Here is a 26,278-nt window from a genome sequence, read left to right on the forward strand (position 1 = left end):
CCCTCACTGAGATCAACATTCTTTGGTCTACTCATTTTGGTTAGTCTGGTCTTGTCAGTAACTCTCCTGTCGTTTCAGATCCAGATCCGGTCCGGTGCCAGATTGTCTCTTTGCTTAGGCTGAGCGTTCCAGTGTGCCGTCCAGTGATCTCGCTAATACCTCGTTGATTCCCCGGTTTTTGATCACCTGCCTGTCGTACAGATTGGGATTCTCTGCCTGCTCCCTCCCTGACTTTTTTGCCTTCGCTGACCAATATCCTGGCTTTCATGACCCTGGTCTGTTTGTTCTAATAAACCCCTGCTTTGTGAACATTAACCTGCTCCCCTGCGTTGTCCTCTTGGGTTCACCTCTGGTCTGAGTCAGTGAGCCTAACAATACTACTAAAACAACTACTACAGCGACAAGGAAAGTTGAGCAGATTTCAACGTTTATCCAAATGAGCAGCGATGGGCGATAGCCAATAGGAGGGAAAATACGCTCTCAATGGCGCCCGAACCACTGCGTAATTGTTCATGATTCAGCCATTCTTTTGGTGAAAAACGTCCCTTAAAGATCTATAAAATAAGGAACACATTTTATGTTTCTTCAACAAGGACAATCCTTTATTTTAAGGGACGGGTGGCAAGACTGGTTACGTAACTTTTACAAGAGGTATTTTTTATTTTGAACGTTAAATTATGTCATCTTTGGTGGATATTATTCCCTTGTAGCTTGGTAATGAAAGGATAATATTTGCACGTCATTTGTACTGTGTAATAAACAAGTGTCAGCCTGGATTGTAATCGAATCGTACGTCACGTGGATGAAGGAGATTTGGTCTGATCACACTTAGCCTGGGTCTCCGTCTCTCTCACACCCACATGAACAGTGCATGCTCACACCGACAATAACAATCTCAACAGTCCAGTTTCTCTCCTCGTGGTTAACAACTAGCGCATGCCGCATGCTCAAAAGACTTTCTGAGACATTGCAATGGCACACTTCAACAAAATATCAAGGATTCAGTCCTGTGTTCCACAATGGAATTAAAATTAAATTGCTGGTTAAAGTCACGCACCAGGGAAAGACGCTCTTTGTGACTCAGTCCCAGAGCCCTGAAGCCCCGCCCCCTGCTGGCTCGCCGTTTATTGAAAGATGATTTACACGCGTCGCGTGTCCGAATTTCACCAAGTTCGACACTACACGTCCTTGGGTCCCCAGGGATACACCCACCAAACGTGAAGTAGATCGGATGAGCGGTTGTGAGGATAATAGAAAGACATACGGACAGAGATTCCTTCCTTCATTTTAGTTAAGATGGTCAATTCAAATTTGCATCTTTCCGTTGCAAAACTAAAGACATTTCCAGAATTTATTTTATTTTATTTTCGTTACACAAGTACACAAGATAATTTCAGTTTGTTTTAAAAAAAAAATCAGTCTAGTTTTAACTAAAATGAATTTTCACACCTAGTTTTAAGGTTAGTTTTCATCATCATTTCATCATCACTTCCGACACACGTTACAGTTTTCCGAGCCCGTGAAACGCAGCTTCGCTTCTGGATTTGGAGAGCTTTCAACCACAGACTAGATCCGTGTCCCCGTCTTAGTTCTCATATCAGAGCTGTGCTCTAGTTAATTGATCGCGGATGTTCTCTCAGACGGATAAAAAAATAATAATTAAAAATGCTAAAATGGGTCACCGCACCAAAGGGGGCAACAAGAGGCCACAAAATGGTTGCCAACAATCTGTTTGCCGAGGGCAACAGGGCAACCGTGACTGTCGAGCCCCGCCACACAGTTTGTTGTAAGGAATTGCAACAGAAATATGAATGATGATAAAACAATAGGCAACAGGCTAAATGAAGACAGAGAGGATGGGATATTTCCATGAGGAAATAAAAAACGATGCCTTCAGTAATTCAATTAAGGTGTTTACATGTGATTAAGGTGTTTACATGCATTATTGACGGGAAGTACTTGCTCTACTTGCACTTGCACTTTCCTGAGTATGTCTCCATTTGGGTTCTTGCACCTCATCAAACTCTACACAAATACTCTTGTTTCCCGTCCAAAAGTGCGCGTGTTTGCCAGCGGTTGCCACGGTGACCGTTGTTTATCTGCCCAGACAACCCTTTCCGGGTCAGATATCTGCAGCGGAGGGGGTTTACACACCACGATAAATGGAACGACCGAGGAGAAATCCAGGTCTGTTCATCGGGTCGCGTCTGCGCCTATTTCGAGTTTAACTCCATTAAGATAATCCGGGTTAAAACATGACAGTTTTTGTCATTGTCTGAACCCGGCTTATTCAAGTCAGAGTAATAGCTGAGCACCATCTCCATAGCTCCACTCCATTTCACCAAGTTAATCGAGGGTTAATTCGTTGTGAAGTACACCGTACCTTGAAGACTTTAATGGGGTCGGCCCAGTCGGAGTCGGAGTTCTGCCAGGGCTTGCTTTCCGTCAGGCTCTCTGCGAACACGTCCAGGTAGAAGATGGCGTAGTTCTCGGGGTCGAGGATCTCGCTCTGGAACAGCTTCATGATGCTCAGGAAGGTGTCCAGCGGGCCGCAGATGTACACAACTACGCACGGGAAGGGAGAAGAGGTTCGGAGTGAAAGTGGGTTAAAAAAAACAAAAAACAAACGGTAATAAACCTGCCTCGCCTTCGACGCACTTCATAAAACCAATGTTCTTTTTAAGCTCCCTTCACGAGAGGATTTGGCATTACGTAATGTAGTATGTGTTGTGTATTTGAAGGTAACCATTTGACTCTGGGGAGTTTTGGGGAAATACAGGCTTAACCTTTTATTTGTTGGAAGGCTTGAAAGGATATGTATTTGCTTGAATAAAATTTGTTATAATATCAGACATTTATAGAACAGTGTTTTACGGCAAATGCAGTAGTGAGGAAAATATTAACCGTAACCCAAACATAAATGAGTTTATATATAGTGTATATTAAGATATTCGTTCCAAGTGAGCGCCTCTGTTGCACAAAAGCAAAACTTATCCCAGACAATTTCATATAACTCTTTGCAACCTGGACTATTTTGTGGCCGTATAAAACATATAAAAATAATAATTTAAAAAAGATAATGTAACTCCTTGTTCACCTATGCACAATCAGAGCACTTATTCTCTTTAGACCTCTTAGGCTCTTCTTCATTTTGCTGCTATGGAAACCCACCTTCGGCCGCTCAATACCCTTTTCCTCCACAATTCCGTTCAATTAAATTCTCTTCGTTCTCACTCACACTTAAAGTTACAGGCATTTCACCTGCAGCCTTTCATCCAGAGAAAGCACACAGCCGCTGGCGTTATCGGGCAGTGGAATCTACGCATTGCTCAAGGACACACCGGAAGGACGCGGAATCGAACCTTTGGCCTCCCCCATTGTGCTCGTACCGCACTGCCTGACCGCACGGCCTGTCTTCCCCGCCCGGCGCTGTGGGTGTTGACTGCATTGTGACCGAGGCCCGAGCGCTGCTACCACTTCCTCACGCGTCACGGCGAAGCACTGCGCAGAACCCCGGCTCTCATCGCCTCCGACACCGCTCGTCAAGAGCCGTGCCAAACCGCCCAAGCAAAACACACTCAGAAACAGAACCGCCGTCCTATCTGCTCACACTAATACGAAAACCACAACAAGTTGTTCAGGGCAATTTTCTACACATTGGGAGCTGCCTCGGAAAAAAAAAAAGGCTGCCGCTTTTTTCTCGCCTCCGAGGGGCCTGCCACTCCGCTACGACTCTCTACAACTCTTCATTTTCAGGGTATTTTGGAATCGTTATATATATATATATATATATATATATATATATATATATATATATATGCAGCGTGTGACTCGTTTTAGCTCGTGTAGATATATATATATAATGCCGATATCATGTTGTTGTTGTTTTTTGCATCTGATAAAATACAACAATTTAATACTAATAACAAATGAGAAACAAAATTGCTAAGGTTAAATGAACATTTATTTAACACTAATGTTATTGTCTGCATTGTCTCTGCAGTGCACTTATTTTAAATAAAACATGTATCAACTAAATAAATGTCCTCAGGTCATCAAAATGAATAATTATAAATGATAAGAAAAAGTAATAATAAATGGCTGCATATTAAAGATTAATTACTCACAATTAAAGTATTAACACAAAAACATTCAGTTTTTGCTAAATTAAGTCCCATAGCAACAGAACGCATCGCTGTGACATGGCTCGGGACACAAGGCTTTTTTTTGTTTGTAACAGGACAGAACGGGACTGTCCCTGAACTCTTTAAAAGTTAGGTTGTATACAACAAGGAAACAAACAAAAATAAATAGACATAAAATAAAAAGACAGGAAAACGGGAACAGCACACGGTGCAGCGCTGTCTGGAAGAGAAATCAGCTGAAAGCTTAAGAGGCTCGACGTTCGGTAAGACGCATATTGTCCGCATACCAGCGGACAAAGGAAAAAAAAAAAAAAAACGCGGACCTGGCAACTCTGAACACCGGCTCCACAGAGTTTGTTCACACTCAGCTGGCTGCTGATATGACCCTTGACCACCCACCACGAACCTGGTGATAACTGGCTTCAACATCACTGACTCCCAGTTTTCCTCCCATTTTATTCTGTCGTGAGTAACAAAGGTTTTCGGGGGATATGTAGTTATATTTTGTTACTGATGTTGTAACTCAGTGATAACAGATTCTGAAATGCGCTTTATTACGTTTGTTGGACACAATGCTGCTTCTGCTACCTCAGTCACTCCCTCACATTCGAAGCCCTGATACAGGCCGAGCACAAAAGAAACACTGCGGAGGACGATGGTTTCAGAGATTTTTTTCACTCGGCCTTGAAAGCAAAGCAATTATCGCACCACCGCGCATTTTCTGTTCCGGCAAAAAAATACTGGTCATCTTTGACTCCTGGGGCTGAATCCCTCTCTGGGTTCCATGCTTCAAAAGTCCTGTACAAGCTTTCAGCCACGAAAAGAATTGTGACTTCTACAGTTGTCGTCTTGCATCCTTTATTTCATTTTTGCACTATTCTGCACACAAAATGTACAATCCCATTTCACACCTGGGGGACAAATGCCAACAAACCGAATGTGGGGCAAAACAGCGTGCTTGTGTGAGACAATGTGGGACACGTTACCAATTCTGAGAGGCAGTCGAAAAAATTTTTGTATATGTCTATCTAACTTAAAAAAAAAACCATTTGTATTCCGTACCTGAGCTCGAAATATCTTTGTGCCCTTTGTGAGCCTCACATGCAGTTCTACTGTGTCGCCTCACGCCGAGTTCCCTTCTGTTCAAGATTTAAAAAATCGGGCGCATTTTGGAAAAAACTCAGAGAATAGCCTTCCACAGGCTTCACCGAGTTATAAGTACAGAATTTCCTCAAATAGTGACCGGGGCCTTTATTTACCTCAACTGCAGAGGCTACCAGGCCTTTATTGGAAGGAGGCTTGTATTAGAGACAGACTTTTATATCGAATTACCTCTGCTTAATAAGTATATTTGATCATATTTATTATGAATTTTTAAATTAAACTTCCGTCTAGGTGCCATGTCGTGCAAACACATGTATGGTGAAAAAAGGGATCACTAGTAGCTACAGTACCCTAAAAGTCTCACTTGTGTTGGTAGCGGACGGGGAATTCGTTTTCTGAGTTTGCCTTTAACGCACCGCTTCCTGCCTGGAGCGCTGGAGAGCGAGAGCGCTCAGGGCTTCTTGGGGCATTTGCCCCAAGGAGCGATCTGAGATCTGCTAAGCAGCAGTAGGAAATGGAGTAAATGAAATGCATCTACAACAAAAACACACTGTTTATATTTGCTTTGTTTGGGAGCCGAGCTCCGCACTGGACCAGCGCCACAGCTCCGATCATTTTCTTCCCCGGTCCATATTTGAGGCAGGCTTGAGTTTGTTCATGCAGACCACGCCCCATGCATTTATTAGTTGCCCATTTATAATTTGTCTGGCGGTTTATATTTGGGGAAATACGGTACTTTCCCAGTCTTGGTTGTAGCTGCATTTGCTTTTCTTTCTGGCGGTTTCCATCATATTCCGCCTAAATCTGCGTAGTTTGTGACTTTGTGGTGTTTCCCAGTTTTCCCCCGGTGGGCGTGGCAAAGACGGTCACAGGTCAACCTGCGCTGTGACCCTCGTGGGCGCGGTTTGATTGACCTCCAACGCAGGGGGAATAGAAACGCTGTGCAGTACGATGTTAGGAGGGACGCCCGGTCACCCTATTTCAGACAGGACGGGGACGGTTTTGTCACGCTCACACACGTCCACCGCCTCGCACTGATGAATACGCAAAAATGCTTTCATAGAAAATATTTTTTTGGGATAAGTACGCCAAAGTACTTCCTCACTTGGATTGTGTAGGAATCCCTCTCTTTTTCCGCCAAAATCACTGGGAGTGGGGCTTCTTTTTCAAATTACCTGCAAACCCGAACCAACAGTAGATACTCGGACAAAGGCATCGTAACCTGATCCTTTCACCCACTTTGCATTTTCTCCCCTTTTCCCGTGTGGCGTAAGTTCAATTGAGTGCATCGAGGTGGACACCTCATTGACACGAGACAGAGTCGCCTACACAACATCTATCTCCGAGCTCTCAGAAGACGCAGGGAATTCCAAAGCGAGGGAAAAATAAATAAATCCAACACTAAAGCTTCGGGGTAGCGTTCGGTTCGGGGTTCGGTTATACCTCCCCTTAGAGCCCGGCGGCCAGAGAGCCATTTAACCATTTGAACATTGTCGGCAGGTGAGGTAGGAGCTGACAGGCCTGGGCGTTATCTGTCAGGACGGAGGTAAAGGGAATGCAGAGCCTGGACAAGCCCTGACTAAGAAAACCATTAGCGCCCCCGTGACCCCGCGCTCACTGCTTGCTCAACAAGGAGCTCCATTCTGCGCTGTGATGTTCCTTAATAACATTAAAATAAAATACATATTCTTGTTTTTTTTACTGTCGTATATACAGTTTGTCATACATGTATATAGAAAGGATAATGTCCATGCAGTCTCAGACTAGTGGATTCATCTGTGTATCTACAGTGGAATGACAACATTGGGGCGACACGATGAATAAAGGTGAATTACACAACACGTCTGAAAAAACGCTCGATTATAACGGATGATTATATCACCCTGCCTGCGTTGTGTTGTTTCTTCTGACATCGACTGTTTCGTCCAGGTTCCCAATACTCCAAATGTCTACATTATGTACTATACCTTCACTACTATAGAGCACAGCTAGACCTGATTTTTAGCTTTTTTAACCTACTTTGAACATGTTTATAAATCTGCGTTCTTTGGAATGTCTTGCATGGTTCCATGGTAACAAAAATCCCATTTCTACTCTGACTAATCCCCGTGCCCTGTCATCCAACCATCACTTCCATGTCTCCCCCTAGGAACGGCCACTTGTGTATTGTGTATGTGATATCTGTGGGTGTAACGTCTCATTAGCTAATTCACAAGAAGTGCTCGATTCCACAAAAAGGCAACACGCGGAGGCTTTCTTTGTCAAAAACATACTTGTGAAAACATGTACCATTTTCTATATTCACAAAGCACTCGTCCTCTGTTGTCTCGATCGTTACAAATGTGATCTTGCAGGTTCCGCATCTATCCGCACCTAGCACACGAGAATACACCGGTGCCCTACGCTTCCTAGATAATCGTATTTAAAGGAAAACGGTTATTTTTGACTGTGAGCTGGTAACTGGAACTGTAAATGTAGATACAGTATATTTAAAGTAGCCGGGGGGGGGGGTGCAACATGCTTAGATCACTTTCCAGAGTACAGGTGGAATGACCTCGCTGATGAACAATGTCTGGCATCCTCACTATATAACTATATGTGACTATGTGTGTGTGTGTGTGCAGATTGCCTCACTATGTGACTATATGTGACTGTGTGTGTGTGTGTGTGTGTGTGTGTGTGTGTGTGTGTGTGTGTGTGTGTGTGTGTGTGTGTGTGTGTGTGTGTGTGTGTGTACGTGTGTAAAGCGACTTTGGGTCCCTTGACAGGCGCTTTATAAATTAAAGCCATTATTATTATTATGTTTATATGAGGAGGCACGTGCACTTGTCACTTCCACACACACCCACACATGAACACAAAAGCTCTCTCTCTCTCTCTCTCTCTCTCTCTCTCTCTCTCTGTCTCTCTCTCTCTTTCTCTCTTTAAACACAGGTGGTCCTCCTGCGGCCATAAAGCAGGGGACTGTCCACAGCCTAAACATTCCTCTGTTCTGCTCCCTGCAACTATTTCTGTCCATCTGGGAAAAACAGAACAAACCTTGTCTGGCTTTAAAAAAGCAGATTCCCTCTTCCAGACACACACACATCCATACGGGCTACGAGTAAGATAAGATGGGGGCGGAACAAGGTAAGATTACATCCGGTAAATGAAGATAAGATCAAGTGAGATTAGATGAGGCAAATTAAAACAAGTCACGCCCCCTGTTAACGTAATGCGTACATCGACTTTATTCGATCTCTATTTTCTCCTGCACTGTTCTGTCAATTTACCTGCATTTTATTGTGCAGTAGTTGTATGGCATAGTAGTAAGTCTTTCTAAGCAGTATCTTATCGTACGTGATAATATCAGGTAAATTGAGTTCAAACACGATGAGGGCAGGCGAGATAAAGATAAACGCTTTGTAATAAACTTGTCTTGACTATTAACCCCCATGCAGGAGGAAATCCCTCCCGGTGTTGAAGCAGGAGGTGATAGAACAGCGTGGCTCAAAGAGGAAAAGAAAAGAGATTAAATAAAAATTAAATGAAATTAAATGTTTGACTATGAATAAAGACAAAAGAAATAAAATAAACAGTCTCCCCAAAGTGCCAAAAAGTGATCATCCACTAAAAACTGATTGCCGTCCGCAGGGTGGGTTATAATCCGTCCAATATAACCATTAAGAGTGAAACCAAGACATTTTGAGTCATAAACAACCTTTCAATCACAAGGTAGGAGCTGCAATTACTTTTTGACAAGGGGAAAACTGCATTTTATGGTTTGACAAGTGCAAGACTGCATTTTATGAGTTGTATGGGCCCTTAAAATGTATTTCAACTGTTAAAAAGAACTGGGTGGGCTATAATCTGTCAAATATAATCATCAAGAGTGAAACCAAGTCATTTTGAGTCATAAATAACGTTTCAGTGATGCAGCGATCACTTTTTGGCAAGGGGAAAATGACATGTTGCTGGTTTTGGCCCTTTAAAAGCATTTCAACAGGTAAAAGGGACTGGGAGGGCTATAATCTATATTAAAATATTAAAATATTAAAATATAAACTTCATGAATGAAACCAAGTCATTTTTACGCTTAGATTATGTTTCGGCGACAAGGAAGATGCTGCAATCGCTTTTTGACAAGTGAAAAACTGCATTTTATGAGTTGTATTGGCCCTTTCAATGCATTTCAACAGGTTAAAAGGGACTGGGTGGGATATAATATATTTTAAAATATTGAAATATAAACCTTGTGAATGAAACCAAGTATTTTTGAGGGATAAACAATGTTTCGGTGACAGGGAAGACGCTGCAACAACTTTTTGACGATCACTTTTTGGCAAGTGCAAAATTTCATTTTATGACTTGTATTGGCTCTTTAAATGTATTTCAACTGTTAAAAAAGACTGGGTGGGCTATAATCTGTCAAATATAACCATCAAGAGCGTAACCAAGATATTTTGAGTCATAAATAAGGTTTCGGTGACATGGAAGACGCTACAATCACTCTTTGACAACCTCTTTTTGGCAAGGGGAAAATGACATGTTGCTGGTTTTGTCCCTCTAAAGGCATTTCAACAGGTAAAAAGGGACTGGGCGGGATATAATCTATATCAAAATATTTAAATATTTAAAAAATTAAAAATATAAACCTCGTGAACGAAACCAAGTCGTTTTGAGTCCTAAATAACGTTTCGGTGACATGGAAGATGCTACAATCACTTTTTGGCAAGGGGAAAATGACGTTTTGCTGGTTTTGTCTCTCTAAAGACCTTTCAACAGGTAAAAGGGACTGGGCGGGATATAATCTATATTAAAATATTAAAATATTAAAAATATTTAAAAAATTAAAAATATAAACCTCGTGAACGAAACCAAGTCATTTTGAGTCATAAATAACGTTTCGGTGACATGGAAGATGCTACAGTCACTTTTTGGCAAGGGGAAAACGACGATTTGCTGGTTTTGTCCCTTTAAAAAGCATTTCAACAGGTAAAAGGTACTGAGGGGGATATAATCTGTATTAAAATATTAAAATATTAAAAAAATTTAAAATATAAACCTTGTGAATGAAACCAAGTCATTTTGAGTCCTAAATAACGTTTCGGTGACATGGAAGATGCTACAGTCCCTTTTTGAAAACGACGAGTTGCTGGTTTTATCCCTTTAAAAAGCATTTCAACAGGTAAAGGGTACTGAGGGGGATATAATCTATATAAAATATATTAAAAATATTAAAATATTAAAAATATTAAAATATTAAGAATATAAACCTCGTGAAGGAAACCAAGTCATTTTGAGTCCTAAATAACGTTTCGGTGACATGGAAGATGCTACAGTCCCTTTTTGAAAACGACGAGTTGCTGGTTTTATCCCTTTAAAAAGCATTTCAACAGGTAAAAGGTACTGAGGGGGATATAATCTATATTAACATATTAAAATATGAAGAATATAAACCTTGTGAACGAAACCAAGTCGTTTTGAGTCCTAAATAACGTTTCGGTGACATGGAAGACGCTGCAACCACTTTTTTTTTTTCTTTTCTTTGGCGGACGACCACTTTTCGGCACGGACCCCCCGCAAACCCCCGCAACAACCCCACGCGCGCGCACTCACTCCGTCCGTTGTCCTTCATGAAGGCGACCAGGTCGCGGTAGTCCTTGTACAGGCTCTGGTAGGGCTGCGCCTCGATGCTCAGGTTCATCACCCGCTTGAGGTTGAGGAAGATGCCCTCGGAGAGGAAGTAGTGCGGCCGGTCGTCCTGCCGCAGGTCGTGGAACACCACCGCGGCGCGCGACGTCCAGTTGAAGTGCGCGTGCAGCGCGTTGGCGAAGTCGCCCAGTTTGGTGGTGGAGGGGCCCGCGCGCACGATGGTGCGGTACTCCTCGCGCTTGTCGAAGCCGTACGCGGGGCCGCCGGCGGTGACGAGCGGCAGCTTCCAGTGCGACGCGAAGCGGCCCACGGAGGCCAGCGGGTACACGCAGCCCGGCCCGAAGAAGGCGTCGGGGCGGATGTAGAGCTTGGCGTCCACCGCCGCCACCTGCGCCCTGCTCTCGGCGCACGAGCCGGCGGCGGGGTCCTCGGTGCTGAAGTTGAGGATGCGCATGGCGCGCCCCACGCGCAGCCCGTGCCGCCGCCGCAGCTCCTCGCGCGCCAGCAGCAGGGCGGGCAGGACGCGCGGCAGAGCCCACGGGTACTTGTGGTGGTTGTCCGGCAGCATCACCGCCACGGTGACGTTGGCCTCGTCGGGGGCGGGGGGTCCGGCGGCGGCGGCGGCGGCGGCGGCGGCCAGGAGGAGGCAGAGGGACGCGGCGAGGGAGCCCGGTCCGAGCCCGCCGTGGCGCCGCATGCTCCGGGTCCGGGTCGCGGCGCGTCTGCTGGGGGCGGAGGTACCGACTCCCGACCCTGTGTCTCCTTTAAACAACCGTGGAAAAGTCCATAACCGATCCCGAAGTGCTGCACCGAGTCCTCCCTTGATTGATTTTTTTATTTCCCACTTTTCTTTTGGTTTTATTTGCTTTATCTTTTGGTACTTTTTTTTTTTCTATGCTGTGGATCGCTAAGTTGTTTTGTTTTGGGTTTTTTTTTTTTTTACTACGGGATCCGATCGCTCGGGCGCAGCTCCCGGACTGATGCGGCTCGAGTCTCCCCGTGAGTGATCGAATCCATCCCGACGATTGGAAGTTAAATCGCGGAGCCTCTGGGCGGCCCCCACGCGTCACGCCGTACTACCGCCGGGCGCCTCACGGCGGCAGCGGGGCGCCCCCTGCCGCCCGGGCACTGACACTACACCAGGGGTTCCAGCGGTCGATCGATTACGGTTAATAAATAATACTTTTTTTTTTTTTTTAAATGCACATCGACATTGAAGCCGTTTTCTGTTGAAATAACCTCAGTCGACAAGAGTTTTCCAAAAAAGTTAAGGCAAAAAAAGTTGTGGAATCAAATGTTTTTGTTGTTTTTACTTATGATCTTAAAATACTTCACATAGTTCTGAATTGTCTTTAGTTTAAATCTGTTTTATCTCATAAATTTAGTTTTATATATATATATATATATAAATATATCACTTTTGTGAATACAGTACATTCTCTTTATGCAGTATATTTGCACATTTAATGTTGCACTGTATTTTCACAGTAAATGTATATTTTCATTGTTGTGACTCTCTCTATGTACTAGAAATAACCAGCACTATCTTCAGCTTTTTGTTGGCCTCACGACAATAAGAACTTTGCCATTTGCCCTTGCAGTAATGGATTTGAAAACAAATGAGGTAGACGTGTTTTTTTTTTTTTTGCGCGATTAAAATACTTCCCAGAAGCACGATGGCCCGATTACGCCAACTACACACCTAACGACTTTTGCTGGGATTTTCGAGTCTCAGACAAATTTTCGAGACCTAAAGAGGGTCATGAGGAAATCTCCTGCAATCAGACTCGAACACCAGGAGGCTTTTGATTCTGATCTAAAGTCCGCAGCCTCCCCCGCTCCTGTGGTGTGAGACGGAATCCCAGGATGTGTGATCCCATGTGATCCCCGTCCTCGCTAAATCCCATAGTGCGCGGGCGACTGGGATGGGAAATATGTCTCTAAATGTGTGATCGCTGTCTCCTGAAAAGTGTTTTTTTTTTTTTTGTCAACTGCTTTTAGGTGATGCCAGAGAACACGGGCGTTTGCCAAGTGGCTCTGATACGTACATTCATAGATTTCTCGTCAAGGCTTGGTATTCATTTCGGGGTTTTTTTTTTTTGTACATGTTGACATTTGGCCAATGAATTGTTTGAGTTACAAATAATAAGTCACCTAAATAGACCCACGACAGACAACGCTACAACCAAGGTGGATACATGACGTATCTGGACCATAGAACGGTCTCTATAAGCGAAATAGTAAAAAAAATTTGAAGCCCAAACATAGCGTCAGTAAACTGACAGGAAAACAAAAAGGCCCGCTGTGTACGTTTTTTTTTATTTTTATTTTTTTATTTCGACGATATAACTCTTCAAAACGCATAACAAACAAATAGACTGATACATCTTTCAACATTTTGATTTATCTGCTGCAAATCATCCGGAAGTTAAAACCGATAGATCTGTTTTACGCGAGCCGACTCGACGTGCCCTGAACGGGGTAAGACTGAAATATCATCACGAGAACAGCCGTAAAACAAGTGAAACATTGGATAGCTGTGAGCCCCGCTTGGCGTTATGAATCCATCCTTGGTCCATGTTTCCATCCCCTGTACCTCCTTCCTCTTCCTCTCACTCCTTCAGCCAGTCCAGCAGCTGCGGTGCGTAGTAGGTGATGATGATGTCAGCTCCTACAACAGAGAACAGGGATGGATGGATGGATGGATGACGCCCGGATAGACAGATTACATAGATAAGATACAGGGGGGCCTAATTATCAGAATCAGTTTATTAACATAATGTACAAATTAAAAATTAAAGTTTAAATTAAAATAAATAAAAGTAAAAAAAAAAAAAAAAAAAGATAAAATAGCCCAAAAACGCAACAAAATAGGAAACAGAAATAATTACATATACTGTACTAAATGCGGTACTAAAAATTATAAATTATTTTTATAATCATTATTTTATATAACAGTATATCCAGTATGTACAAAGGGATGTTTTGCCCTCTCACCTGCCCTGCGGAAGGAGGTCATGGTCTCCATGACGGCAGCTCGCAGGTCAAACGCTCCCGCCTGAGCTCCGTGCCACAGCATGGCAAACTCCCCGGACACGTTGTACACCGCCAGGGGGTGGGTGGGGTGCTAAGTCACATTCAAATAGAAAAACAATAATAACAAAAAATAAAACATACTTTCACGATTATCCTTGAATTATTTATTGCGTTTTTGAGGAATTAACATTAGAAATTTGGTTATTAAAGTTAGTAAAAACATTCCCCAATAAGTATGAATGAGGATAAAAAAAAAAAGTCCATTCTGCACGTCGTATTTAAATATGAATTCAGACATTTCCAAGTATGGCTTGCTTTGGGTGTTGTGGTGAAGCCGAAAGTCGAATGCGTCCGCACGAAACAGCAGCAAACTGACCTTGTCCTTGACTTCTCTCACTATGTCCAAATAGGGGAGTCCAGGTTTCACCATCAGCATGTCAGCCCCTTCCCGCACGTCTCGCTCCTGACTCATATAAACAACAGTCACCGGGCGATGAGAACCATTTCCAAAACACCACAACAGTTTGGCACAAGCCGCCGTTTCACCAACGTTTAGGTCAACACAGAATCAATACGATTCAAGCACCATTCAAGCACCATTCAAGCATGAAACCGGGTTTGGGGTTCGGGGGTTGATCATTCAGCGCCGTAATGACTCCTCTTATCATCCAGTGCCTTACACATGCACGAGTTTCTTGGATTCAGCTCAATTTTCGGGTTGGGGTGATAAAGTGATTACTGAAAAACCAGCGTTTACTTGGCGAGTGGCGTAGTCGGGTTATTGACGGGACGTACTTGATCTGCCATCCGGGAAAAACCCTCTCGGGAGCTTTCTTCAATGTGTCCTCGTTTAGGTTGCTGCGCCCGTCCAAATATGCCTCTATATTTATCTCCTTCATCCTTCAAACTCCACATAAAAACGCTCTCACATTCCGCCCGAAAGTGCGTGTTTACCGGCGGTCGCCGTGGCAACCGTCGTCCGTCTGCCCAAACAGCTCTTCCCGGCTGCGCCTGTTGCGATCTTACAACTCGATTAAGATAATCCGGGTGAAGGCAACAGTCGATGGGTGCTTCTTGAACGGCTTACAGACAGCTTTACCCCACCCCTCCCCCATTTTGTTTCGTGCCTGGTGTCCACTTGAGGAGGATCAGCAAAAAGTTGACAAAATAAAGTTTTATAAGTGACAGTCACAGTTAGGGCCGAACCGACATCACAATGAACGCAATTTTCAAATCGCAAAGTCTGTGCGATTAGTTATTATTATTTTTTTATGTTACACAATCTAACCAACAGGGCTGCCAACATTGGCCAAAAGTCACGTTAAATATAAAATATTCTTAAAAAAATTAATTAGATATCACACACACACACACACACACATACACATACACACACACACACACACACACACACACACACACACACACACACACACACACACACACACACACACACACTTTTTAATTATATAGTTACATTATTTACATATATTATAATATCTATTACAATTTTTAAAAAACTACAGTTTGACCAACTTTCGGGCTGTGTCCTCCTCGGAGCAGAGACGGTTCCTTTCTCCAGGATAATAACACCGCTCGGTCCTTTTACTTTGCTCCTCCGCTCCTTATCCTCTGTTGTGTTATTTTCGAAAGCGGCCCCATAGAATGGAAAAGAAGCCTCTTCCAGAACACTGCGTCTGTTTGTTTTGTTTTTGTTTAATCTTTTTTTAATTTAATGAGCATAAGCGCACGGACAACGTTCATTCATAGGACGTATGTGGACGTATGCGCGCAACATTTTTATAAAAAAAATATTAAAAATTAAAAAAAATTGTGCTGAAACACTGCGTATGTGTTTTCAAATGTTCATTTTATGATTCTAACAATTACAAGTCTTGAAGTTAAATCAGTGATTGAAGGTTTTTCTTTTTACATTTCAATAGTTTAATAAAGATATGTTATTCATATCAATTCCTCTTATTTCATCATAACACATGGGCGTGGCCGACAGGAAAGAGCAGTCATATGTTGACTGTATCCAATGTTGTGTTGCCCATACTATAGAATGGTTTATTGCTTGTGTTTAGTGAATAATACAGAAGATAAGGAACTTAAAAAAAACAAAACGCATACTAAATAGCAATCGCAAAATTGGTCTTAGAAATCGCAATTAGATCATTTTCCCTCGTAACAGTGCACCAGTTCATTAAAACATTTCCCAGTCTCATTGGCCCTGATGATTAACAGGATGAATTGTTAAGGGACGGAAGAGAAGCAATGGACCGATGAAAAAGTCGACACTAATGGCTTCAGAACCAATCAAATACTAACGATAGTCTCATACTTCTATTTTAACATGAAACATGTCTCACACACACACACACACACACACACACACACACACAGGTTGCTCTCACCACAGCACGCAGTGCCAATCCCCGGGCACCAGGGGGCAGCTGATAGCAGCGTCTATCTCCAAACGCAGGCTTGGACTGGGCAGCGTCCCTGCGCACACGCACACGCGCGCACACACACACGCACACACACACACACACACACACACACACACACACACACACACACACACACACACACACACACACACACACACACACACACACACACACACACACACACACACACACACACACACACACACACACGGTTCGTCCTATTTTCATGGCACCTCAGGGTCACTGCAGTTTGAAACGTGACTGAGAAACACACACTGACCTGAATGGACCGTAGAAACAGGAGGCAAACTTGGCACTGTAGCTCAGCACTGAAACCTGAAAGAACACAGTGACCATGAGGAAAAGCTTCTGAGCCCTTTCTTCAGCTCATTTGAAATGTGCCACGAGGACAACAATGTGGTAGTTTTATTTTTTTCTTATTTTACATTGAATGATGTCATTCAGTCGTCAACCAATGTTAACTTTGAACAGGAGCGACTAACACCGGTTAAAGTCAAGGGTTAGACAGACAGACATAGAGATAGATAGATAAGACAGACAGACAGATAGAGAGACAGATAAGAGAAGAATCTTTGTCACACCACAGACAGACAGACAGATATATAGACAGATAGATAGACAGACGAGACAGATAGAGAGAGAAGAATCTTTATTTGTCACACGGCAGACAGACAGACAGACAGACAGACAGACAAAAAAGCCCTTTTGGTGGAGCACCTTGTTGCCGTATTCGTTGGACATCAGTCCGTTTTTAATGGCTCTCACTCGCCCGTCCATCATGTCGGAGGGGGCGATGATGTGGCATCCTTGTAGAGGGGGACAGGAGGTGCGCGCACACACACATTACAGTCGCACACTCCAGACCAGATCCATCTCGATCCATTACGACAGCAGACTCACCGGCCTTGGCGTACGACAGCGCCACCTCCGCCAAACGCAAGCAGCTGGCCTCGTTATCCAGGGAGCCGTCCTCCCGCAGAATACCTGGAACACCAGCACTCCGGTCACACCAGCGTCCAGACACACGTGAGCAGCGTGCTTATTAAGGAAGCTAACCCGTCCGTCCGCTGTGAGAGTGGAGGGGGGGGGTGGTACTGACCGCAGTGGCCGTGCGACGTGTACGGACACAGGCAGACGTCACACGCCACCAGCAGCCCAGGAAACAGGGACCGGATTCTCTTCACCGCCAGCACCGCCGGTGTGTCGTCCGTGTCCGCGCCGGAGCCTCTGTCGTCCTGTCGTTGCAAGGTTACGTGCGTGTGTGTACGGAGGCAAAGTGTGAGTCGATTATCCAGCTCCTACACCCAACTATGAACTACCGCTGGTTCGTGGAGAGGGGACCACGCTGTGCTGTTGGCGTTCTATCAGTGATGTATGAACTGACAACGAGACACTATCATCATCTAAATGCAATTTAATACAACTAAGATAGGCACTATCTTTTTTTAGGCACTATCTTTTCATTTTCAAGGACTTCACGGAAAACAAATCTACGGAATTTTCAGTGTGATCTTTTAAAATGAAAATATAATCTCAGTCTCACACACATTTAACATAAAAAAAAAAAAAATCATCATTATCATCTGCCATTCTAAGTGTCTATTTCCAACCACACTGGATTAAATTAAGTAATTTCTCTGGCATCATCTATGTGGTAAAAGCAATTCTGGATCAATGTTTATTACGTTATGATTTGAATAATGAAACCAGGGGAATAGCACAGGTTTTCAATGATTGCTTGTTTTTTTCTCCAAGGACTTTTCAAGCACTTAATACAATTACTACGACAAACAAGAGGTGTCAACACCGGTCAACAAAAGCCAGAGGACAGAGCAAAAACTAAAAACATCAAGTACATCATATGAATCCCCTCAATAATCCCCCAAATCGACCATTTTTAAGCGTGGATCCCCGTAAACACAGCGTTTGCTTACCTTCTCTATTTTGGCAGGTACGCCAAAAATCAACACACACTTTAAGCCGTTATCCACAAGGGGGCGCAGCATGTCGGCAACCTTGTTCACCCCATATCTACGGAGAACAATTTGATAATAAAACTTAGGGATTAGTGCATGTGCTTAAATTATCCGTTTTCTACTGAGAATATCACATCAAATTAAAATCAAGCCCGGCGTCTATAATATCAGCAAAGGAGTCGTGTGAGAATATCTGTCCTATACATTTGCTGGTCCTGAAATGCATCCAATTACTGGATCAAAACTGTGGAGGGTGGAGGGTGGGCGGTTTTGTGACGGAGAAAAGAGCAACGGATTCTCCTCTTATCTCCGTGTGGCTCTGGCCCCAGCTCCACCCTGCCTAGTGGGTTTTATCTGACGCCACCACAATGGGACTCTAATGCCTCTCAAGATAATGCCAAGTGTTTGGCGTTACCACAGTGTCACTAATCTGCTTTTTTGTGATTTTATTTAAACTCTATAAAAACAAAACTGTTATAATGGAGGCATTTCTTCACATGTCGGTTTCTAGTTCCCCCGTACTCGTACTAATCCCCCGGTGGTGGTGGATTAGTAGAGTCGGGAAAAGAAGATTGGTTAATAGGCTTATTGACAAAAATGTTGTTTACTGTTTAAGGCTTATTATATTTAATATCAGGTTTGCTGTACCATCACCTTTTACATCTTATGTTCATCTTTCTGCTTCACTGTTTATTTCATACATTATTGTACGCCCATATTTCATTTTTATCTTTCACTTGTGTTTGCTGCTTATCACTAGGCTTGGTGTATATTGCCATATTTGTGATAGTGTTAACTGTTAAGTTAATTCTATATTTTCCCATTTTTTTCTATATATATTGCTATTTTATTTTTCATATTTTCTTGTATTGCTTTGTTATTATGTTGCTACTACTTTTATGAGAGCTGCTGAGACACTGCTATCTAGCTATCTATCTATCCATCCATCATTTACATATCATCTATCTATCTATCTATCTATCTATCCATCCATCCATCCATCCATCCATCCATCCATCATCTCTCTAACCTTAAGTCCATGTAATTATTCTTACCTGGCCTGACCTGGAAGGCTGCCGATGGGCTCCACTGCATCTGGATTGTCTCTATAAAACAAAAACAATACGATAGAAAATGAACACCCTCAAGGATCAATGACTTTGGATCTTCCTAATTCGGTGAATGACATTCGACCCTTTATTTTTAGTCCAGTGAACAATGGACGAATGCATTGGCAAATTCCCTAGACTGATTATTATTATTATTATTATTATTATTATTATTATTATCTTAGTAGGGTTGAAACCTGTACAATTACAATAACTTTGTGAGAGAGAGACATTCTTTTGGGATGTTTTTCGTACCATTTTTGATTGATCAATTATTTTAGGGGTGGACCTCAACAATGTAATGTCGTGCAGATACTCACGTGATAAAAATTGGGTAGATGAGGTTTTCGGGTCTTAAATCCGAGGCGCAGGTCTGCCAGTATCTCAGCGTCGGGTGGAAATAACCGCTGTGAAGGACCGACTCGATGGGCGTCTGCATTTTGAATTGCTGTGGGAAAAGGGCAGAAGAGGGAGGTTTAAGTAGCATACAGTGACACTGGGCCTGGCTGGGTGATCCCCCCCCCCCATCCCCCACATCTCTGTTGAGATCGGACTAAATAAACGTTTCAAACTGCCCAGGCATGCGTGAGGCTGCTTTTCTAACTCGAGTTGACAGAAAACAGGCAAGTGGATTTCCCTGCACTGGAATGGCTTTTCTGAGCTGCGATGCAGAGTTTTTAGACATTTTAATGAAGGTTTTCAGGGTGTCTGCGGGTATCAGACAGTTGAAAGACTGATTTTTTTTAACAAATCATCCTGTTATTCCATAAAGAATTTCAGGCAAAGTGTTATAAGTGTATTTTATATATATTATATATATATATATATATATATATATGAGAATCGTGACTTACTCTTTTACAGAATAATTTCCCTAATTATGACAAAACTAGGTATAGATAAACCAGACAGTTTATTTCCTATTGAAATTGAGACCTCTTAAATTAAAATGCAAGACTATTGAATGTTTTTAAAGACCCAGAACCTGTAAAAACCTAAAGGCACAAAGCCTTAGGACTGAACTGAAGACATTTCAAGACTTTTTGAGCATCCGCAGACATGCCCTGATGCCAAATGTCGTTCTGAATTAACAAGCTACACCAACAGCGAAAGCAAACTATGGACCCGTTAAACACTAGATTTAGAAAAGTAACCATAAAGTACACGTGGGAAGACGTTATTCGTAAATAGTACGATTAGTAAACGCATGACGTATAAACTGCGCTGTCAAACTCCACAACTGGAGCAACTCGCGAAGGCTATCGGGTGCCATCGCTGCACCACGCAATTATCAACACTGAAACACACTGAAGTGCATTTGATAAGCTGAAAACACTGAAGTGACAATAAATAACCTCGATACTTTCATAGTTACTCGTCGGAGCCCCATTAATATTGACGCACCCCGCGCGCTACCCTTGGAAGTGTGTCCGGGCTCCTTCCGCGCTGCGTCGACTGCTCCCGCTCGGCCACCGTAGAACGCGATCGTCGCCGCGACCTCGCGATAGTTCCCAAATAACGGGAACAACCGGAAGCCGAGAGCTCCTCGCCAGCTCTGTCCTCTGCCGCGGCGGCTTTGATCGACACACACACACACACAAGAAAAAGACGAATCAGGTAAAACATTGAAGAAAAACCGACAACGTCGCTGCGGTAACATTGAGCAGGTTGCACAGCACCGGCTGTACACGGGCGGTGCTGTGCGTTTACGCTCCCGGTCGGGGAAGCTGACCGTGATTCCGTGTCATAGCTACTCGGCAGGCTACGGTGGCTGCGGCGAGAACCAACTTCTCTTGTTTGGGCAACGCTGACGCTCGGGGTTTCTGTCGGAAATAGAGCGTTTTGGGGATTATGGGATGTATGTGCTTGTCGTTGTCTACAGAAGTGTGAACACATTGGTGCATTTGCTGTTGGTTACCGAGGCTAATGAGGTGCTACTGGACATGTCTCTGAGTAAAGGTGTGTTGTGTATTGCCTCGGTCTGTGAGGGGCTGTCTGTCTGTCTGTAAAGGGCTGTCTTCCTGTATGTAAGGCGCTGTCTGTCTGTCTGTAAGGTGCTGTCTGTCTGTAAGGAGCTGTCCGTCTGTATGTAAAGGGCTGTCTTCCTGTATGTAAGGCGCTGTCTGTCTGTCTGTAAGGTGCTGTCTGTCTGTCTGTAAGGAGCTGTCTGTAAGGGGCGTGGGGAGTGTTGTCCTGTCATAGATGCAGGGTGATCGGGTTGTTGAATTGTATTTAACTGTATTAATCACACCTGCATATTCATGACAATACATTTAATAATATTCGATATATTACAAGTTATTTACATCAACCTCTGCAGTAGGCGTGAGTATATTAGTTAAATACCAATCAATTTGTGGTAAATACCAATTCACATTTTGTAAACTCACATCAGCATAACAGTTTGGATTGGATTTGTATTGGCATGTGTCATATTAGCAAACATTGGTAGTTGGCGACAACAATGAAACGCCATCAAAAACTCTGATAAAACCGAGAACTGTTTAAGAAATGCCACACGTTCCCTCGGACTTGGGGTGTCGAGTTTAAGCCAGGGCTCTCCTGGAGCAACCGGGGCGCCTGGTCAGCCTGTGAGGTGTCTCCCCTGACCCGTTGGATGTAAGGTTGTGTTGTCCGTCGTTGCTGTCAGAGGTGCCGTTTCACAGTTGTCTTCATTATCATGTTTTCTACGTCTCTTTTGCTGAAGGTGAGAGGCCTGATGGGGATTCCGATTGGTTCCAGCTGACTCCCCGCTTCGCGTGGCAGAGTCAAAGATGTAAACGGAGAGCACCCGTGGTCGCCCCTGCAGTAGCTCCCCGGTGCCTTCCTGTCCAACGTGGCCCCGACGCCTCGGTTCGGGACACCCCCCACCCCGGCCAGCGCTGCTGTGGCCGCGCTCCGTCCCCAGGGTTCGAGACGTGCGTGGCCCTCGCCCGTTCCTCTTCCACGATGCTGTTCTCCCTGAGGGAGCTGGTGCAGTGGCTGGGCTTCGCCACCTTTGAGCTCTTCCTCCACCTGGCGGCCCTCCTGGTCTTCAGCATGCTGGTGGCGCTGCAGGCCGACTTGTTCACCCCCGCGCTCAGCTGGTGGCTGGTGTTCGTCCCGCTGTTTGCGGCCGACGGCCTCAGCACGTACTTCACGGCCATCGTGTCCATCCGGCTGTACCAGGAGAAGGAGAAGCGCCTGGCGGTGCTGCGTCTGCTCTGGGTTCTGACGGTGCTCAGTCTGAAGCTGGTGTGCGAGGTGCTGCTGTGTCAGAAGCTGGCAGAGCAGGAGCAGGCCAGAGACCTCTGGTTCGGCCTCATCGTCTCGCCGCTTTTCATCCTCCTGCAGCTGCTGATGATCCGGGCCTGCCGCGTCAACTGAGGACAGGAGGACCTTCTAGTCGACCGCATAGAATCTGGTAGAACTCTGATCAGCAATCTGGGTATTTAAAGCATTATGCTGGTGTGATCTGTCCCTTTGCCCCATTGCCAATGCTGGTTCGCTCAATATTAAAAACACATTTTTACTTTTAACTCGGCAACAAACATTGCTTGATAATATTTTCTTTTTTTTTCCCCACAGCCGGTCGTATGAATTATACTGACTCAATTCAAATCAAAATGAAGCATGAGACAATGGAGATAAAAAAGGTTTTAATTTTTTTGCTTTGATTGCAGAAGGGACTCTCTCCAGAGCAGGTAGCGAGGACCGAAAAACAGGAAGATAATGTGAGGACAATCTATTCACTCTCCAATCTATTTTCAAGAGAAATCCTTTGTTGTCTGAAAAAAAGTTTCTCACCGCCCACTGCACGCTGCATCTGTTTCAGGATTGTGCGATATGCGGGTGTCCTTTTTTTTTTTTTTTTTTTTTTTTTTCTTTTCTTAACAATTTAGAAAATCGAATGTATTTCCACAGATATCAAGAGTGGTCTATGCAAAGAATATCTTTTTAAGCAAGTTAATTTGAATTGGAACTGAGTGAAAGTGGTCCCAGCCCAGAGTCACAGCCATTATCAGAGAGGAATAGGTCCCTATTAGGGCTCGGTGTGAGATGGAACCAACTGTTGAGATTTGTACGGTCAATGGTATCTTGTGAATCACAACCACTGTAGAACTTGTTTGTAAAGCAATGTTCAGCCAATGAGTCAAGAGGAAATTTGTTCCGGTGTGTTTTTAGTTGCACATATACAACACACACACTACATAGAAAGCAATCAGTGGGTGACGCCTCAAAGATAGTGATGAAATGGAGAACTCATTGAGCTCTCGATGGAGCCTAAGGAGTCGACTGGCGTTGATAGGGCTGTTGCTTCACCAGCATTTTTTGAAAATGTACTTGTGCATTACCTTCATACCTGTTGCTGGCACTGTTGTTCACCTTCATGGCGCAGAAATTATCCAAGCCTATGAACCGAGAGAGTTGGACAGTGGTCAGGACAATAAGGTGACGGCCCTCGTGCTTTCCCTAATATCCTGACGTGGAAGGAATCAAGGGAATGTCCACGCTGTGCAGGAGCCCACCCCAAACCCTGCTGTGTATTTGTGCAGTATGTGATGTGCTTAAGCTGTTTTAATCCTGGGCTATACATGAACTGCACGTATTCAGCACGTGTTTAATTGTTTTTGTTGTTTTTAAAGTAATTTTGTGAGACGTGAGAGACTGTAATTTAATATGTGCTCATTATTTATTTTTTCATTTCCCTCTTTTTAGTACCCTTTCTCTCACTTGTGTGTGTGTGTGTGTGTGTGTGTGTGTATATATGTAAATAAACCATCATTACTTACCATGTGCAGTCATGAAAACTTTGGTCTGGCACATACCTGTCAACACTGGGATTTGAAAATGAGGGAAATCCCTTCCACTGTCCACATACCCCTTATATTTAGACAAGGGTACACACAGTGAATCCTCAAATCTCCACTAGGCAACCACTTGATTATAAATCTCAGTGCAACAAGGATTGGGTTAACTAGTTCCTACGTTAAATAAGTGTGTATATAATGTCTGTAATCCCATAGACGCTCCATCAGATTGGAACCTAACCCCGACCATCCACATGATGTAGAAGAAAACGTGATTCATCTGAACATTTACATTTACATTTCGCCATTTAGCAGACGCTTTTATCCAAAGTGACTTACAATTATTCAAACACCGACGGACGCAGCCATCAGGAGCAATGAGGGTTAAGTGTCTTGCTCAAGGACACTACAGCCTGGTAGCAGGAGGAGCCTGGGATCGAACCAGCAACCTTTAGATTACTAGATGACCAGCTCTACCTCCTGAGCTACCGTCCCCCTACAAAACAGGCCTTCTTCCATTACTCCATGGTCCAGTTCTGCCGCTCACATGCCCATTGTAGGAGCTTTCAGCGGCGGACAGGGGTCCAAATGGACACAGACCTGTCTAAAGCTACTCAGCCTGATACACAGCAAGCTGTGACGCACTGTGTCCTGACACTTTTCTATCATAGCAGCATTAACTTTTTTCAGCAAGTTGTGCTTCAGTAGCTCTTCTGTGGAATTGGACCAGACGGGCTAGACGTCACTCCCCACGTGCATCAATGAGCCTTGGGCACCCATGACCCTGTTGCCAGTTCACCGGCTGTCCTTCCTTGGACCACTTTTGGGAGGTAGTAACCACTGCATACCGGGAACACCCCACAAGACCTGTTGTTTTGGAGATGCTCTGACCCAGTCGTCTAGCCATCACAATTTGGTGCTTGTCAAAGCTGCCCAGATCCTTACGTTTGCCCATTTTTCCTGCTTCCAACACATCAACTCCGAGAACTGACTGTTCACTTGCTGCCAAATATATCCCACCCCTTGACAGGTGCCACTGGAACGAGTGGTTATAATGTTGTGTTTGATCAGTGTATGTAAGTAGTTATGTTGCTAAGCCTTAACGTAGCCTTATCTGGTGCCATGGCCATTGTTCCTAACCCCAATAGTCTGAAAAATGTCCCAGGAGATATGGACGACAACCTAACCACCTCTAACATTATACCTAAACTTAACCATCTATAACATTATACCTAAACTTAACCATCTCTAACATTATACCTAAACTTAACCATCACCATCACTTTACCTTTGATGAGCTGCGTGGCTTTCCTCTTCCCCGCTGAGTACTTCCGAGCGATGGCCGAGTCGGGGAACATGTCCGCGACGCTGCGGTTGAAGTCGTCGCAGAAGCCGAAGGCCACGTTATTCTTGGCGCAGAGCATCGACATCTTCAACTCGGCTTTGGTCACCTGGTCCGCCTCGGAAACGGTTCTGATCCTGAACGGGGCCGCGGCGTGTTTCTGCGCGGCCTGGGCGCGCCGGTGCTTGGCGGACTTGTCGTGCTGGCTCACGTCGTTTTTCCCCCCGTGGGTCACGCTGAAATCCGTGCGGCACAGTTCGCAGAAAGCGTGACTTTGGCCGACGTCGCTCCGGGTGAGGTAGGGGTAAGCCTCCTCCCACTTGGGAAGATACTTGCACAAACTTTTAGCCTTTTTGGCCGGTACGCCGTCCCCCTCCATCTTTAAATGCTCCTCCTCTTGTCGCTGTTGTTGTTGTTGTTATTATTGTTTTCTTCTTCTTCTTCTTCAGTTTATCGGCGGGTGCCGTTTGATTGAACGACTCCTCGCCCCTAGGTGTTTCTACTCCATACCGCCACCTGCTGTACCGGAGGGGGACGTGGTAAACACGCCGCACCGGCCCGGCGGTGGTGACCGGGCGTCTCCGCGTCGACGTTTTTTTTTATTGTTATTTTTGAGAAATGTTAAAGAATGCGGGAGATTAACGGGATAATAATATCACTCAGACGGC

At 44.2% G+C, this 26,278-nt stretch overlaps 3 protein-coding genes across 6 annotated transcripts in view; 1 reads left to right on the forward strand and 2 right to left on the reverse strand.

Annotated features, from left to right (window-relative positions):
- npr2 (natriuretic peptide receptor 2) overlaps positions 1-11,877 on the reverse strand; it is a 65,348-nt gene extending 53,471 nt beyond the window's left edge. Inside the window, exons 1-2 of the mRNA XM_080017549.1 lie at positions 10,848-11,877; positions 2,384-2,565 (exon numbers count right to left, since the gene is read on the reverse strand). Coding sequence (XP_079873675.1) covers positions 2,384-2,565; positions 10,848-11,580 — 915 coding nt within the window. The 5' untranslated portion in view covers positions 11,581-11,877. The remainder of the gene's footprint in view (positions 1-2,383; positions 2,566-10,847) is intronic.
- Positions 11,878-13,193: 1,316 nt separating this feature from the next.
- alad (aminolevulinate dehydratase) lies at positions 13,194-21,009 on the reverse strand. 3 transcript variants are annotated; one of them, XM_080018114.1, is made up of 12 exons: positions 20,895-21,009; positions 19,799-19,926; positions 19,425-19,475; positions 18,328-18,424; positions 17,493-17,628; positions 17,294-17,377; positions 17,111-17,199; positions 16,653-16,708; positions 16,337-16,424; positions 14,296-14,382; positions 13,881-14,010; positions 13,194-13,554 (listed from the first exon to the last, which is right to left on the reverse strand). In XM_080018114.1, exons 2-12 carry the CDS (start codon positions 19,915-19,917, stop codon positions 13,496-13,498), a joined length of 996 nt encoding a protein of 331 aa, XP_079874240.1. In that variant the 5' UTR covers positions 19,918-19,926; positions 20,895-21,009; the 3' UTR covers positions 13,194-13,495. The 3 variants fall into 3 exon arrangements, with proteins under 3 accessions (XP_079874240.1, XP_079874239.1, XP_079874241.1); XM_080018113.1 differs by having other exon boundaries at positions 20,883-21,008; XM_080018115.1 differs by lacking the exon at positions 20,895-21,009 and adding an exon at positions 20,834-20,884.
- On the forward strand, positions 21,007-24,678 carry tmem203 (transmembrane protein 203). Of its 2 annotated transcripts, XR_013844620.1 has the most exons (3): positions 21,007-21,095; positions 22,186-22,905; positions 23,141-24,678. XR_013844620.1 is itself a non-coding variant. In XM_080018116.1 (2 exons), exon 2 carries the CDS (start codon positions 22,428-22,430, stop codon positions 22,842-22,844), a length of 417 nt encoding a protein of 138 aa, XP_079874242.1. In that variant the 5' UTR covers positions 21,007-21,095; positions 22,186-22,427; the 3' UTR covers positions 22,845-24,678. The 2 variants fall into 2 exon arrangements, 1 of the variants encoding a protein (XP_079874242.1); XM_080018116.1 differs by having other exon boundaries at positions 22,186-24,678.
- The last annotated feature ends 1,600 nt before the right edge of the window (positions 24,679-26,278 follow it).

The sequence above is a fragment of the Zeus faber genome (genome assembly GCF_960531495.2).
Source record: "Zeus faber genome assembly, chromosome: 17".
Classification (NCBI taxonomy): domain Eukaryota; kingdom Metazoa; phylum Chordata; class Actinopteri; order Zeiformes; family Zeidae; genus Zeus; species Zeus faber.